Source organism: Mustelus asterias, chromosome 18, assembly GCF_964213995.1.
Source record: "Mustelus asterias chromosome 18, sMusAst1.hap1.1, whole genome shotgun sequence".
Classification (NCBI taxonomy): Eukaryota; Metazoa; Chordata; class Chondrichthyes; order Carcharhiniformes; family Triakidae; genus Mustelus; species Mustelus asterias.
Window position 1 is genome coordinate 29428560 of NC_135818.1, and position 18587 is coordinate 29447146.

Genomic DNA, 18587 nt, shown 5'->3' on the forward strand with positions numbered 1-18587 from the left:
CAGGGGCATGCAGACAGACAGAGGGACACAAACAGACAGGGGCACGCAGACAGACAGTGGCACACAGACAGACAGGGGCACGCAGACAGACAGAGACAAGCAGACAGACAGGGGCAAGCAGCAGACAGGGCATGCAGACAGACAGGGACACGCAGACAGGGGCACGCAGACAGACAAGGACATGCAGACAGACAGGGACACGCAGACAGACAGGGACACGCAGACAGACAGGGACACCCAGACAGACAGGGGCAAGCAGGCAGACAGGGGCACGCAGACAGACAGGGGCATGCAGACAGACAGAGACAAGCAGACAGACAGGGGCAAGCAGACAGACAGGGGCAAGCAGACAGATAGAGGCACACAGACAGATAGAGGCACACAGATAAACAGAAGCATGCAACAAGTAGTGGCATGCAGACAGACAGGGACACACAGACAGACAGGGACACCCAGACAGACAGGGGCAAGCAGGCAGACAGGGGCACGCAGACAGACAGGGGCACGCAGACAGACAGGGGCACGCAGACAGACAGGGGCACGCAGACAGGGGCACGCAGAGACAGGGGCAAGCAGCAGACGGAGCATGCAGACAGACAGGGACATGCAGACAGACAGGGGCAAGCAGGCAGACAGGGGCCAGCAGACAGACAGGGGCAAGCAGACAGATAGAGGCACACAGACAGATAGAGGCACACAGATAAACAGAAGCATGCAACAAGTAGTTGCATGCAGACAGACAGAGGGACGCAGACAGACAGAGGGATGCAGACAGACAGGGTCACAGCCATACAGGGGCACGCAGACAGAAGGGGCACACAGACAGACGGGGCATGCAGACAGACGGGGGCATGCAGACAGACAGGGGCACGCAGACAGACAGGGACACGCAGACAGACAGGGACACTCAGACAGACAGGGACACGCAGACAGACAGGGGCAGGCAAGCAGGCAGACGGGCACGCAGACAGACAGGGGCAAGCAGGCAGACAGGGGCTGTCCCTGTCTGTCTGCTTGCCTTTATAGGACGGGGTATAGAGTATAAAAGCTGGAGTCTGATGATGCAGCTGTATAGAACGCTGGTTAGGCCGCATTTGGAGTACTGCGTCCAGTTCTGGTCGCCGCACTACCAGAAGGACGTGGAGGCTTTGGAGAGAGTGCTGAGAAGGTTTACCAGGATGTTGCCTGGTATGGAGGGTCTTAGCTATGAGGAGAGATTGGGTAGACTGGGGTTGTTCTCCCTGGAAAGACGGAGAATGAGGGGAGATCTAATAGAGGTGTACAAGATTATGAAGGGGATAGATAGGGTGAACGGTGGGAAGCTTTTTCCCAGATCAGAAGTGACGATCACGAGGGGTCACGGGCTCAAGCTGAGAGGGGCGAAGTATAACTCAGATATCAGAGGGATGTTTTTTACACAGAGGGTGGTGGGGGCCTGGAATGCACTGCCAAGTAGGGTGGTGGAGGCAGGCACGCTGACATCGTTTAAGACTTACCTGGATAGTCACATGAGCAGCCTGGGAATGGAGGGATACAAACGATTGGTCTAGTTGGACCAAGGAGCGGCACAGGCTTGGAGGGCCGAAGGGCCTGTTTCCTGTGCTGTACTGTTCTTTGTTCTTTGACAGACAAGGGCACGCAGACAGACAAGGACACGCAGACAGACAGGGACATGCAGACAGACAGGGCAAGCAGGCAGACGAGGTCACGCAGACAGACAGGGGCAAGCAGACAGACAAGGACACGCAGACAGACAGGGACATGCAGACAGGGGCATGCAGACTGACAGGGACACACAGACATACAGAGGCAAGCAGGTAGACAGGGGCACGCAGACAGACAGGGATACACAGACTGACATGGGCAAGCAGGCAGACAAAGGCAAGCAGGCAGATGGGGCATGCAGACATACAGAGACACGCAGACAGACAGAAGCAAGCAGACGGACAGGGACACGCAAACAGACAGAGGCACGCAGACAGACAGGGTAACGCAGACAGACAGGGGCAAGCAGACAGACAGGGGCAAGCAAGCAGACAGGGGCACGCAGACAGACAGGCACGCAGATAGACGGGCACGCAGACAGACAGGTCACGCAGACAGATGGGGCACGCAGACAGACAGGTGCAAGCAGACAGACAGAGGCATGCAGAGACAGGGGCAAGCAGGCAGAGTGGGTCGTGCAGACAGACAGGGACACACAGACAGACACGGACACGCAGACAGACAGGGACACGCAGACAGACAGGGACACGCAGACAGACAGGGGCACTCAAATAGACAGGGGCATGCAGACAGACTGGGTCGTGCAGACAGACGGGGCAAGCAGCAGACAGGGCACCCAGACAGACAGGGACATTCAGACAGGGACACGCAGACGGACAAGGACACACAGACAGGGACACACAGACAGACTGAGAAACGGAGACAGACCGGGGTAAGCAGGCAGACAGGGGCAGGCAAGCAGGCAGACGGGCACGCAGACAGACCAGGACACACAGACAGAAGGGGCAAGCAGGCAGACAAGAGTACACAGACAGACAGGGGCACGCAGACAGACAGCGGCATGCAGACAGACAGGGGCACGCAGACCAGACAGGGGCACGCAGACAGACAGGGGCAAGCAGGCAGACAGGGGCACGCAGACAGACAGGGGCACGCAGAGACAGGGGCAAGCAGCAGATGGAGCATGCAGACAGACAGGGACATACAGACAGACAGGGGCACGCAGACAGACATGGACTCACAGACAGACAGGGGCAAGCAGGCAGACAAGGGCAAGCAGGCAGACAGGGGCACGCAGGCAGACAGGGGCACACAGACAGACATGGGCACACAGACAGGGGCACGCAGACAGACATGGGCACACAGACAGGGGCAAGCAGACAGACAGGGGCACACAGACAGACAGGGGCACACAGACAGACAGGGGCACGCAGAGACAGGGGCAAGCAGACAGACAGGGGCACACAGACAGACAGGGGCACACAGACAGACAGGGGCACGCAGAGACAGGGGCAAGCAGCAGACAGAGCATGCAGACAGACAGGGACATGCAGACTGACAGGGGCACGCAGACAGACATGGACTCGCAGACAGACAGGGGCAAGCAGGCAGACAGGGGCACACAGGCAGACAGGGGCACACAGGCAGACAGGGCACGCAGGCAGACAGGGGCACGCAGGCAGACAGGGGCACACAGGCAGACAGGGCACGCAGGCAGACAGGGGCACGCAGACAGACAGAGACAAGCAGAAAGATAGGGACAAGCAGACAGACAGGGACAAGCAGACAGACAGTGGGACACAGACAGACAGTGGCACGCAGGCAGACAGTGGCATGCAGACAGATAGTGGCATGCAGAAAGGCAGATACACGTAGACAGATGGAGAAATGCAGACATACAGAGGCACGCAGACAGACAGAAGCAAGCAGACGGACAGGGACACGCAAACAGACAGTGGCACGCAGACAAACAATGGCACGCAGACAAACAGTGGCACGCAGACAAACAGTGGCACGCAGACAGACAGAGGCACGCAGACAGACAGAGGAATGCAGACAGACGGATGAATGCAGACATGCAGAGGCACGCAGATAGACAGAAGCAAGCAGACAGACAGGGTAACGCAGACAGACAGGGGCACACAAACAGACAGGGGTACGCAGACAGACAGAGGCACGCAGACAGACGGAGGAATGCAGACAGACAGAGGCACACAGACAGATGGAAGAATGCAGACAGACATGGGCGGCACGGTAGCACAGTGGTTAGCACTGCTGCTTCACAGCTCCAGGGTCCCGGGTTCGATTCCCAGCTTGGGTGACTGTCTGTGTGGAGTTTGCACATTCTCCTCATGTCTGCGTGGGTTTCCTCCGGGTGCTCCGGTTTCCTCCCACAGTCCAAAGATGTGCGGGTTAGGTTGATTGGCCATGTTAAACTGCCCCTTAGTGTCCTGAAATGCGTAAGTTAGAGGGATTAGCGGGTAAATATGTTGGGATATGGGGGTAGGGCCTGGGTGGGATTGTGGTCAGTGCAGACTCGATGGGCCGAATGGCCTCTTTCTGCACTGTAGGATTTCTATGACACACAAATGCAGACAGACAGAGGCACGCAGACAGACAGACAGATGCATGCAGACAGACAGACAGAGGCAAGCACACAGAGACATGCAGACAGACAAAGGCACACACGCACGTGAACATGCATGCAGTCATACGAACAGACAGATGCACATGGAGAGACACTTGCACGTGGAGAGACAGATGCATGCAGACAGACAAATACAGAAAGTTAGACGCAGACAGGCACGTGCAGACAAATGCATGCTGGCAGGCGCAGGAAGACACACGCAGGCAGACGCACACAGGCAGGTAGACAGACATATGCATGGTGACAGATGCAGAGACAGACGCAGACAGAGAGACAGATGTATGCAGGCAAACAGAAGGGGGAATGCAGACGGTGTCCCGGGATGTTGTGGGAGGCAAGGGAGGAAATTGCAGGGTTTCTGACTCAAATTGTTAATTCCTCCCTGGCCACTGGGGAGGTCATGATGTGGAGATGCCAGCGTTGGACTGGGGTGGGCACAGTAAGAAGTCTCACAACACCAGGTTAAAATCCAACAGGTTTATTTGGTAGCACAAGCCACAAGCTTTCGGAGCGCTGCCCCTTCATCAGGTGAAGCTTTCGGAGCGCTGCTCCTTCATCAGGTGAAGCTTTCGGAGCGCTGCCCCTTCATCAGGTGAAGCTTTCAGAGCGCTGCTCCTTCATCAGGTGAAGCTTTCGGAGCGCTGCCCCTTCATCAGGTGAAGCTTTCGGAGCGCTGCTCCTTCATCAGGTGAAGCTTTCGGAGCGCTGCCCCTTCATCAGGTGAAGCTTTCGGAGCGCTGCTCCTTCATCAGGTGAAGAAGCAGGGTGCTGGCCCCCTATTGTTCATTATTTATATCAATGACATAGATGACTATGTGGGAGGTAGAATCAGTACGTTTGCCGATGACATAAAGATTGGCCAGGTGGTTAACAGTGAGGTCAAGTGTCTTGGGTTACAGGAAGATATAGATGAGATGGTCAAATGTGCGGATAAGTGGCAGATGGAATTTAACCCTGAAAAGTGTGAGATGATGCACTTTGGAAGGAGTAATTTGACAAGGAGGTATACTATGAAAGGTCTGACACTGGGTAGTTCCGAAGAACAAAGGGACCTTGGTGTGTTTGTCCATAGATCTTTGAAGGCAGAAAAGCAGGTAAATAGGGTGGTGAAAAAGGCATATGGCACACTCGCCTTTATCAATTGGGGTAGATTATAAAAGCAGAGAGGCCATGCTGGAGTTGTATAGAACTCTGGTGAGGCCACAGCTGGAGTACTGTGTGCAGTTCTGGTCACCACATCGGAAGGACATGAACGCACTGGAGGGGGTGCAGAGGAGATTCATCAGGCTATTACCTGGGATGGAACATTTAAGTTATAAAGAGAGGTTGGATAGGCTTGGGTTGTTTTATCTGGAGCAGAGAAGACTGAGGGGTGACCTGATTGAGATGTTCAAGATTATGGGGGCATGGACAGGGTGGATAGGGAGCAGCTGTTCCCCTGAGTTGAAGGGTCAGTTACGAGGGGACACAAGTTAAAAATGAGCGGTGGGAGGTTTAGGGGGGATTTGAGGAAAAATCTTTTTACCCAGAGGGTGGTGACAGTCTGGAATGCGCTGCCTGGGATGTCTCAAATCCTTTAAAATGTACCTGGATGAATACTCGGCTCGCCAGAACATTCAATGCCAAGGGCCACGTGCTGGCAAGTGGGATTATTGGGCAGGTCAGGGCCTTTCATGCGTCGGTGCAGACTCGATAAGACAAAGGGCCTCTTCTGCACTGTAGTATTCTGTTACAGTCAGAAGCAAGCAGACAGACAGAGGCACGCAGACAAACAGAGGTGTGCAGACAGAGGCACGCAGACAGACAGACAGAGGCACACAGACGGACAGACAGAGGCACACAGACAGACGATGCACACAATCAAATGCATGCAGATAGACACGCTCAGATGGACACACCATCACAGACTAAGCCAAGTGCACAGACACATTCGCACAAACTGACATGCGCACAGCAGGTGCACATGCACAGGCAGACAGATGTGCAGAGAGACACAGTGATGTGGAATTGCTGATGGCTCAGGTTTTTGAGGAAGTGGGGGCAATAGACACTGTAAACTGACAGGACTGTCTATTTGGCAGCAGTGAGGTACGTTTGGAGCAGATACAGTGGATCAAAAGGAGGAAGAATGTAAGAATGTAGGAATTCAAATAAATTTAAGATTTGCACTGTTTCTAATTCACTTCTGGATTACAGGACAAATTCTTTTGTTGGTTAAAAGGTTTAAATATGTCCAAACAACCCCTGCACCAGTGTTTGGGAGTGCATTTAAAAAATGCCAATCCTTCCGGTACAGATGTCACTGAGCAGAGTACAGGCTGGTGAGAAATAGCTGACCGATTGTGAAGCTGGAAACTGATTGTAACTCACCTTGTAGCTGGTTGTATGGAAACACACACTGCATACTGCCAGGTACAGACAGACACCACACCCCAAGCTGCCGTGCCAGCAACTCTAATCATCACTAATACAAGATAACAGCCCACCTGGAAAAAGCACAAGCTGCAACACTGCCAGGCCTCAGGTCCCACACACCAAGCAAGCTCTAACTCCACTATAAAGCACACAACACACTTTGCCTAAACTCTGTTAAGCAAAAGAAAATGTCAATCATAAGGATCATTTTGCTCCCCCTTGATGGGTACACTATCTCATAGTGTACCCATCCCATAGCAGCTGCCTTGGTTACCTGTAAACTCTCGCCTTCACGCACTGGTTCGAAGTCCATGCACTTGGTCTGTTTATGAATGAAATCCTTACACATGGAATAAATATTTGCTTTAAAAATATTTTGATAACACCTTGGCTCAAATCTAATATACGATTTCTAGAATGTTGGTCTACCAACAAAGGATGCCCAATAATGTTAATAACACTCCCAATATTTACAGGGTACCACAGGAATCTGTGCTATGACCCGAATTGTTCACATTATATATTAATGATTTGGAAGAGGGAACTAAATGTACAATCCCCAAATTTGCAAAAATGGGTGGGAGGGTGGGGTGTGAGGAGGATGCAGAGATGCATCAGCATGATTTGGACAGCCTGAGTGTGTGGGCATGTGGATAAATGTGCTTAAAATGTGCAAAGCAGGAGTGGCTGTTAAGCCTCTCAAATTTGTTCCACGATTTAATGAAGAGACTCCAAGGATCCATCCTTAGCTCCCTCCTGTTTCTCATCTACAGGCTGCTCCTCAGTGGCAGCATTCAAATACAGTAAGAAGTCTCACAACACCACGTTAAAGTCCAACAGGTTTATTTGGTAGCACAAGCCACAAGCTTTTAGAGCGCTGCCCTGAAAGCTTGTGGCTTGTGCTACCAAATAAACCTGTTGAACTTTAACCTGGTGTTATGAGACTTCTTACTGTGCTTACCCCAGCCCAACGCCGGCATCTCCACATCATAGCATTCAAATACACAGCGATGTTTTACATATATAACCTGACAATAGCCAGCTCTATCTCATCACTGCCTCTCTCACTGACCCCACTGTTCCATGGATGAGCAGAAATTTCCTCCATTTAAACATTGAGAAGACTGAAGCAGTTGTTTTTGATCCCCCCCTTTGAGCTTCGTCCTTCCTGACTCTATCCCTCGCCCAAGCAGCAGTCTGTTCACCACCCCGGTGTCATATGTAACCCAGAGATGAGCATCTCTCTACATATCCGCACCTTCACTAAGAACAACTGGGGAATGTGAGGAAAAACATTTTTACCCAGAGGGTGGTGACGGTCTGGAATGCGCTGCCTGGGAGGGTGGTGGAGGCGGGTTGCCTCACATCCTTTAAAACATATCTAGATGAGCACTTAGCACATCATAACATTCAGGTCTATGGGCCAATTGCTGGCAGATGGGATTAGATGGGAATTCAGGTGTTTCTAATGTGTCGATGTGGGCAGGATGGGCTGAAGGGCCTCTTCTGCACTGTATGATTCTATGAATGTTATCACCCTCAGAACCACTGGCAGTGTAATTATTGGGAATGTTATTACCCCCAGAAATATTTGGAATGTTATTATGCGGGAAATATTGGGGGTTTTATCACCCCTAGAAGGGTTGGGAGCAATAACACTTCCAATATTTCCCGGATTAACAACACTCCCAATATTTCCAGGATTAATAACATTCCCCATATACCTGGGATGAATAACATTTCCAATATTTATGAGATTAATAATACTCCTAATATTTATGGGTTACTAATACTCCCAATATTTCCAGGATTAATAACATTCCCAATTTTTCCCCGGTAATAACACCCCCAATATTATTGGGGTTAATAACACTCCCAATATTTACAGGGTACCACAGGGATCTGTGCTATGACTCAAACTGTTCACATTGTATATTAATGATTTGGAAGAGGGAGCTATATGTACAATCCCCAAATTTGCAGGTGATACAAAAATGAGTGGGAGGGTGAGCTGTGAGGAGGATGCAGAGATACATCAGCATCATTTGGACAGGCTGAGTGTGTGGGCATGTGGATAAATGTAAGGTTATCCACTTTGGTAGCAATAATAGGAAGGCAAATTATTATTTGAATGGGTGGATACTCAACGAAACTTTGGTACCCTCGTGCATCAGTTGCTGAAAGTAAGCGTGCAGGTACAGCAGGCAGTAAAGAAGGCAAATGGTATGTTGCCCCTCATAATGAGGGGATTGGAGCATAGGAATAGGGATGTTTTACTGCAATTGTATAGGTTGTTGGTGAGGCCACACCTGGAGTATTGTGTGCAGTTCTGGTGTCCTTATCTGAGGAAGGATGTCCTTGCTATAGAGGCAGTACAGCGAAGGTTTACCAGGCTGATTGCTGGGATGGCAGGTCTGTCATATGAGGAGAGACGAAGTCGGTTAGGATTATATTCATTGGAGTTTAGAGGAGGGAGAGAAGATCTCCTAGAAACTTATAAAATTCTAACAGGATTAGACAGGGTAGATTCAGAAAGAATGTTCCCAATGGTGGGGGAGTCCAGAGCTAGGATCATAGTTTGAGGATAAGGAACTCTTAGAACTGAGGTGAGGAGAAATTTCTTCACCCAGAAAGTGGTGAATCTATAGAATTCACTACCAGAGAAAGTAGTTGAGGCTAAATCGCTATGTGATTTCAAGAAGAAATGAGATATAGCTCTTGGGGCTAAAAGGATTAAGGGATTAAGGGGGAGGCAGGATCAGGATAATAAATTTGATGATCAGCCATGAACAAAATGAATGGTAGAACAGGCTGGAAGGGCCAAATGGCCTACTCCTGCTTCTATTTTCTAAGTAATAACATTCCTAATAATTCCAGTGTTAAAACATTCCCAATATTTTCCTGGGTTAATAACGTTCCCAATATTTCCCAGGGTAACAACCTTCCCAATATTTTCCAGGGTTAATAACATTCCCAACATTTCCCAGGGAATAATGTTCCCAATATTTCTGGGATTAACAAAATTCCCAATATATCCTGGGTAATAATATTCTAATGCTTCTGGGATAATGACACTTCCAATATTTCCGGGATAATAATACTTCCAATATTTCCATGGTAATGAAATTCCCAATATTTCTGGGGTTAAAAACATTCCGAAAATTATTCTGGGGTAATAATATTTCCAACATTTTCAGGGTAATAACACTCAAAATATTTCTGGCGGTAATAATACTTCCAATATTTCTGGGGTAATAACATTCTCAATATTTCTGGGATTAATAACATTCCCATTATTTCTGGGGCCAATGACACTCCTAATATTTCCAGTGTAATAAAATTACCAATACTTCTGGGTTTAATAACATTTCCAATATTAATCTGGGGTAATAATATTCCCAACATTTTTGGGGTAATGACATTCAAAATATTTCTGGTGGTAATAACACAGTAAGAAGTTTAACAACACCAGGTTAAAGTCCAACAGGTAATAACACAACCAATATTTTAGGGCAATAACACTCCCAATATTTCCAGAGGTAATAATACTCCCAATATTTTTGGAGTAATAGCATTCCCAATACTTCTGGTGACAATAACATTCCAAAGATTTCTGAACTTACTAACACTCCCAATATTTCTCAGGTAATAACACCTCCAACATTTATGGGGGTAAGAAGATTCCAAATATTTCCAGGGTAATTACACTCCCAATATTTCTGAGGGTACTAACACTACCAATATTTCTCGGGTAATAACACTTCCAATATTTCAAGGGTGTGATGATACTGTGCTATTAATATATTCAATGTTAAGATTCAGTGTTTTTCTTCAAGTCGTTGGTTTTTCTGGAAGAAATGCAGCTAATGTTAGAAAGCAGGATAATTGCTCATTTTAGCCATATAAGTGAGCAGATGGTTTATTAGGGTGTTTTTTTGATTCAAGTAATGGAAGGTGAGTTAGGTATATAGGGACAGAGTCATGAGATAGCAGGTTAATGGGAGGAACTCGGTTGGTAGCAGGAAAAACAGTTTCATTTTCATTTTTTTCAAAAAGAGTGGTTGGTGACTGGAGCTGTTAAAAAGAAGAGGCTCCCTCCCTCTCTTTCTTTCTGAAATCTCCAAAGCTATTACCCAAACCAGAGCAAGTATATCTGTGTTTTGCTAACTATATTTAAAGTGGGTCTAAGTCTATAAGAGGAATATTGTTTAATTGGAACTAAGATAGTGATAAGTTAGAAGTTAAGATTTATTTCTTTCCATGTTTAAAATTTTTTCAATGATTAAAAATGAAAGTTTAATTTTGTTAAGTTATATTTAAACTGTGTTACGAATAAAGCTTGTTTTGATTAAAAAAAAACATCCCTAGTTTGTCAGTGGAGTTACTCCTGAGGTGAGGCATTCTTTCCTCACATTTATGTCAAAATAGAAAATATAACAGGGGGTAATAACACTTCCAATATTTTCAGGGTAATAACACTCCCAATATTTTCAGGGTAATAACACTCCCAATATTTCTGGGAATAATCACATTTCCAACATTCCAATTACTTTCCAGGTAATAATATTTCTGGTGGTTCTGAGGGTGATAACCCTCCCAGTATTCACGGGTAATATTGGGAATGTTATTACCCCCGGAAACATTGGAAGTTTTATTACTCAGAGATATATTGGGGGCGTTATAATCAGCGGAACCACTGGGAATGATATTACCACCAGAAGGATTGGGAGTGTTAAATCACCAGGGAGGTTTGGGGGTGTTATTAGCTACTGTGCAATGGATGATGCCTGTATATTTGGATTATTGTATTATTTCAGCCCAGTCTGGTGCTCCCTCACCGTTTAGTGCGTGGGCAGGACTGAGTGTTGCAAGTTTTGTTGCTGTTTGGTCGTACTTGGTTTCTGCATAAATAATCGGGATAGGCCTCATTGTCGATGGTACAGAACACAAGCCGAGACTGATAACCTGCAGAATAATAAAAAACAGAAACAGTTCAGGAAAGATGGTGGGAGCCGAAGACATGAACTAAAACCCTGCATGGCATCACAAAGAGACTCATCAAAGTTCCTTTATTCCACAATCACTGATTTGTGCTGAATAAATTTATTGAAGTGGATAAATATTTTTAAAAGATACAAACTAATCTTCTACTTGTAGAATTTGGTGTTAACACTGGTTCTTAGTTCTTTCAGAAGCAGAAACCAAAAGAACCAGTATTTATATAAACTTTGGTCCACTGTCACTAAGGCTATTTGTTTTCTTTATTGCAAGATCAAGGAAGGAAAAGTCAGACATACGAAATTACTTGTTTCAGCAAAATAGACGCCCATTCTCACTAAATGTTTGCCCAAAGAAAAATAAACAACACACATGAGGAAATTCCTTTTGTTCTCATTGTAACTGCCTGGCATTGGCAAGCTCTGAGAACCAAACTGAATGTTGCGAGTCAGAGATATCTTCAGTTGGGATGAACCATTGAAAAAAATCACTTCAACTCACAAGAATAACTAGAAGCAGACTTGTGCCTGGAAACTTTGCTTTAAGATTGTGCTTGTTCCATTTGATGAGACGTAGTGATGAGACAGAGTGCAGTGCCCCCGTGGAATATGCCCTTTCACACTGCTTCTGGCCTGCCCACATACCTGGAGAGACTGGACCACTGCTGCAGACACAGCATATCCCTGCTGCTCCGAGCCTAAAGACTGTGGGTTCAAGGCCTACCTCAAGACCCAAATACTTAATCCTGGACTGATAGATTTCAACGCAGTAGGGCATCGCCGTTTAGTGCGTGGACAGGACTGAGTGTTGCAGGTTTTGTTGCCGTTTGGTCGTACTTAGTTTCTGCATAATTTTCTATTAGATGTTCAATGGAGGCCTTAGCTGCTTTTCAAGGGGCGGCACGATGGCACAGTGGTTAGCACTGCTGCCTCACAGTGCCAGGGACCCGGGTTCAATTCTGGCCTCAGGTCACTGTCTGTGTGGAGTTTGCACATTCTCCCGGTGTCTGCGTGGGTTTCCTCCGAGTGCTCTGGTTTCTTCCCACAGTCCAAATATGTGTGGGTTAGGTTGTTTGACCATGCTAAATACGGGAATAGGGCCTGGTTGGGATTGTGGTTGGTCCAGACTCGATGGGCCAAATAGCCTCCTTTTGTATGGTAGGGATTCTATGATATTAAAAATCCTGGTAGCATCAATGGAAGGAAGGCGAGAAAGAAAGACTTGCATTTCTACAGCGCCTTTCATGACCTTGGGACATCCTAAAGTGTTTTACAACCAATTTAGTACTTTTGAAGTGTAGTCACCGTTATAGAACATAGAACAGTACAGGACAGGAACAGGCTCCTCAGCCCACAATCTTGTGTTGAATATGACGCCAAATTAAACTAATCCCTTCAGTCTGCCTTGGTCCATATCCCTGGTCCATAATAAAAAACATGTTATAGTAGGAGCCACGGCAGCCAATTCATAAACTCACACAAAAGGCAATGTGACCATGTGTTTTTGCGATGTTAAGTGAGGGATACATATTGACCAGGACACTAGGGAGATCTCCCCTTTTCTTCTATGAAATAGTGCCACCCAAGTAAGCAGTAAGCAGGAGCCTCGGTTCAGTCGCATCTGAAAAACGGCACCTCCAACAGGGGGAGCTCTTCCAGTAAATTTGAATTTCCCTGTCTGGATCTTCCACTTTGACCAAGTGATTGGTGATCTGTCCTCATCTCTCCTGATTTGGCTCAGTGATATTTTTGTTCGATAACATTCCTGTGTTTTAGCACATTCAGGGTGTAATTGTTGTTGTTCTATTTCCAAATTTAAGATTGAAGAAGACATTTTTAAAGTTGGAGTCACTCACCACCCCCACACTCTTTGCTGCACAAACTCCAAGACCCAACACTCCAAAAGTAACCTTGTGGCTGTCTGCGGTATCGTGATTGATGATATTCGTAATCTATTCCTTGATTAGGCTCCTGGCTAATGATCTGAAACACATAACATTTCATTTTATATATAGAAACATAAAAACTAGGAGCCATTCGGCCCTTTTAGCCTGCTCCACCATTCAATATGATCATGGCTGGTCTTCTATCTCAATGCCATATTCCCGCTTCTCCTCATAACCCTTCATGCCATTATAATCGAAAAAAAATCTATCTCTTTCTTGAATACTTTCAGTAACTTGGCCTCCACAGTCTTCTGTGGTCGAGGGTTCCATAGGTTCACTGCCCTTTGAGTAAATAAATTGTTCTTCATCTTAGTCCAAATGATCCATCCCACATCCTGAGCCTGTGCCCTCTGTTTCTAGATTCTCAACCAGGAAAAGCATCCACCCTGCATCTAGTCTGTCCAGCCCTGTAAGAATTTTATACCTTTAAATCAGATCTCCTCTCATTCTTCCAAAATATAATATAATATATATCTATTCCAGGGGGATAAAGCGGGCAGAGAAGGTAAACCGGACAGAGGGGGATAAACGGGACAGAGGGGGATAAACGGGACAGAGGGGGATAAACGGGACAGAGGGGGATAAACTGGACAGAGAAGATAAACCGGACAGAGGGGGATAAACGGGACAGAGAGGGATAAACTGGATAGAGAGGATAACCCGGTCAGAGAGGGATAAAGTGGATAAAGGAGAAAAACTGGATAGAAGTGGATAAAGTGCACAAGGAGGATAAACCGCACAGAGGGGGATAAACGGGACAGAGAGGAAATAAACTGGATAGAGAGGATAACCCGGACAGAGGGGGATGAACCGGACAGAGGGGGATAAGAACGTAGAACATAGAACAGTACAGCACAGAACAGGCTCTTCGGCCCACAATGTTGTGCCGAGCTTTATCTGAAACCAAGATCAAGCTATCCCACTCCCTATCATCCTGGTGTGCTCCATGTGCCTATCCAATAACCGCTTAAATGTTCCTAAAGTGTCTGACTCCACTATCACTGCAGGCAGTCCATTCCACACCCTAACCACTCTCTGCGTAAAGAACCTACCTCTGATATCCTTCCTGTATCTCCCACCACGAACCCTATAGTTATGACCCCTTGTAATAGCTCCATCCACCCGAGGAAATAGTCTTTGAACGTTCACTCTATCTATCCCCTTCATCATTTTATAAACCTCTATTAAGTCTCCCCTCAGCCTCCTCCGCTCCAGAGAGAACAGCCCTAGCTCCCTCAACCTTTCCTCATAAGACCTACCCTCCAAACCAGGCAGCATCCTGGTAAATCTCCTCTGCACTCTTTCCAGCGCTTCCACATCCTTCTTATAGTGAGGTGACCAGAACTGCACACAATATTCCAAATGTGGTCTCACCAAGGTCCTGTACAGTTGCAGCATAACCCCACGGCTCTTAAACTCCAACCCCCTGTTAATAAAAGCTAACACACTATAGGCCTTCTTCACAGCTCTATCCACTTGAGTGGCAACCTTTAGAGATCTGTGGATATGAACCCCAAGATCTCTCTGTTCCTCCACAGTCTTCAGAACCCTACCTTTGACCCTGTAATCCACATTTAAATTTGTCCTACCAAAATGAATCACCTCACATTTATCAGGATTAAACTCCATTTGCCATTTTTCAGCCCAGCTTTGCATCCTATCTATGTCTCTTTGCAGCCTACAACAGCCCTCCACCTCATCCACTACTCCACCAATCTTGGTGTCATCAGCAAATTTACTGGACAAAGGGGGATAAATCAGACAGCGAGGGATAAACCGGACAGCAAGGATAAACCACACAGAGAGGATAAACCGGACAGAGGGGAATAAACTGGACAGAGAGAATAAACCGGACAGAGAGGATAAACCGGACAGAGGAGAATAAACCGGACAGAGAGGATGAACTGGACAGAGAGGATGAACCAGACAAAGGGGGATAAACTGGACAGAGAGGATAAACCTACAGAGGTGGATAAACCAGACAGAGAGGATGAACTTGAGAGAGGGAGATAAAGCGGACAGAGAGGATAAACCGGACAGCTAGGATATGCCAGAGTGAGAGGTTAAACCGGACAGAGGGGGATAAACCGGACAGAGAATATAACCGGATAGAGGGGATAAACGGGGCAGAGAGGATAAACCCAACAACTGAGATTAAATCCAAACAACTGAGATTAAACCCAAACAAACTGAGATTAAGCCCAAACAACTGAGATTAAAGCCAAACAAATGAGATTAAACCCAAACTGAGATTAAACCCAAACAAACTGAGATTAAGCCCAAACAACTGAGATTAAACCCAAACAAACTGAGATTAAGCCCAAACAACTGAGATTAAATCCAAACAAATGAGATTAAATCCAAACGATTGAGATTACATCTAAAAAACTGAGATTAAACTCGAACTGAGATTAAATCCAAACAAACTGAGATTAAACCCAAACAACAACGGGGATGGTGCCAGAGGACTGGAGAATGGCGAATGTGGTTCCTCTGTTTAAGAAAGGGAATAGAAATGACCCTGGTAATTATAGGCCGGTTAGTCTTACTTCAGTGGTCGGTAAATTGATGGAAAAGGTCCTCAGGGATAGGATTTACGACCATTTAGAAAGATGCAGCTTAATCCGGGATAGTCAGCACGGATTTGTGAAGGGCAAGTCTTGCCTCACAAATTTGATAGAATTTTTTGAGGAGGTAACTAAGTATGTAGATGAAGGTAGTGCAGTTGATGTCATATACATGGATTTTAGTAAGGCGTTTGATAAAGTCCCCCATGGTCGGCTTATGAAGAAAGTAAGGATGTGTGGAATAGAGGGAAGTTTGGCCGATTGGATAGGTAACTGGCTATCTAACAGAAGACAGAGGGTGGTGGTGGATGGAAAATTTTCGGACTGGAAACCGGTTACCAGCGGAGTGCCACAGGGATCAGAGCTTAGACTTAGAACGACTTAGAACATTACAGCGCAGAACAGGCCCTTCGGCCCACGATGTTGCACCGACCAGTTAAAAAAAAAAACTGTGACCCTCCAACCTAAACCAATTTCTTTTCGTCCATGAACCTATCTACGGATCTCTTAAACGCCCCCAAACTAGGCGCATTTACTACTGATGCTGGCAGGGCATTCCAATCCCTCACCACCCTCTGGGTAAAGAACCTACCCCTGACATCGGTTCTATAACTACCCCCCCTCAATTTAAAGCCATGCCCCCTCGTGCTGGATTTCTCCATCAGAGGAAAAAGGCTATCACTATCCACCCTATCTAAACCTCTAATCATCTTATATGTTTCAATAAGATCCCCTCTTAGCCGCCGCCTTTCCAGCGAAAACAATCCCAAATCCCTCAGCCTCTCCTCATAGGATCTCCCCTCCATACCAGGCAACATCCTGGTAAACCTCCTCTGCACCCTCTCCAAAGCCTCCACATCCTTCCTGTAATGTGGGGACCAGAACTGCACACAGTACTCCAAGTGCGGCCGCACCAGAGTTGTGTACAGTTGCAACATAACGCTACGACTCCTAAATTCAATCCCCCTACCAATAAACGCCAAGACACCATAAGCCTTCTTAACAACCTTATCTACTTGATTCCCAACTTTCAGGGATCTATGCACACATACACCTAGATCCCTCTGCTCCTCCACACTATTCAAAGTCCTCCCGTTAGCCCTATACTCAACACATCTGTTATTCCTACCAAAGTGAATTACCTCACACTTCTCCGCATTAAACTCCATCCGCCACCTCTCGGCCCAACTTTGCAACCTCTCTAAGTCTTCCTGCAAACTACGACACCCTTCCTCACTGTCTACCACACCACCGACTTTGGTGTCATCAGCAAATTTGCTAATCCACCCAACTATACCCTCATCCAGATCATTAATAAATATTACAAACAGCAGTGGCCCCAAAACAGATCCCTGAGGTACACCACTTGTAACCGCACTCCATGATGAATATTTACTATCAACCACCACCCTCTGTTTCCTATCCGCTAGCCAATTCCTGATCCAATTTCCTAGATCACCCCCAATCCCATACATCTGCATTTTCTGCAGAAGCCTACCATGGTGAACCTTATCAAACGCCTTACTAAAATCCATATATACCACGTCCACTGCCTTGCCCCCATCCACCTCCTTGGTCACTTTCTCAAAAAACTCAATAAGGTTAGTAAGGCACGACCTACCTGCCACAAAACCATGCTGACTATCACCTATCAATTCATTACTCTCCAAATAACTATAAATCCTATCCCTTATAATTTTTTCCAACATCTTGCCGACAACAGAAGTGAGACTCACCGGTCTATAATTCCCGGGGAAGTCTCTGTTCCCCTTCTTAAACAATGGGACAACATTCGCTAACCTCCAATCTTCTGGTACTATACCAGAGGCCAACGACGACCTGAAGATCAGAGCCAGAGGCTCTGCAATCACTTCTCTTGCCTCCCAGAGAATCCTTGGATAAATCCCATCCGGACCAGGGGATTTATTTATTTTCAGACCCTCCAGAATATCCTGCACATCCTCCTTATCAACTGTAATACTGTCTATTCTACTCCCTTGCAACCCAGTGTCCTCCTCAGCTATATTCATGTCCCCTTGCGTGAACACCGAAGAGAAATATTGGTTCAATGCTTCACCAATCTCCTCCGGTTCCACACATAACTTCCCTCTGCCATCTATAACTGGCCCTAAACTTGCCCTAACCAACCTTCTGTTCTTGACATACCTATAGAACGCCTTAGGATTCTCTTTAACCCTATCCGCCAAAGTCTTCTCATGTCCCCTTTTAGCCCTTCTAAGCTCGCTCTTCAACTCCCTCTTAGCCAATCTAAAGCTTTCTAGTGCACTACCCGAGTGCTCACGTCTCATCCGAACATAAGCCTCCTTTTTCTTTTTAACCAACAAAGAAACTTTTTTTGGTGCACCACGGTTCCCTAGCCCTACCAATTCCTCCTTGCCTGACAGGGACATACCTATCACAGACTCGCAGTAGCTGCTCCTTGAAAAAACTCCACATGTCGGACGTTCCCAGTCCCTGTAATCTCCTAGTCCAACCTATGTTTCCTAAT

The 18587-nt window shown here is 46.8% G+C and overlaps 1 protein-coding gene across 1 annotated transcript in view; it reads right to left on the reverse strand.

Annotated features, from left to right (window-relative positions):
- Window positions 1-18587, reverse strand: part of LOC144506907 (papilin-like) — a 206819-nt gene that overhangs the window by 36719 nt on the left and 151513 nt on the right. Inside the window, exons 9-11 of the mRNA XM_078233261.1 lie at window positions 13422-13548; window positions 11407-11533; window positions 6843-6908 (exon numbers count right to left, since the gene is read on the reverse strand). Coding sequence (XP_078089387.1) covers window positions 6843-6908; window positions 11407-11533; window positions 13422-13548 — 320 coding nt within the window. The remainder of the gene's footprint in view (window positions 1-6842; window positions 6909-11406; window positions 11534-13421; window positions 13549-18587) is intronic.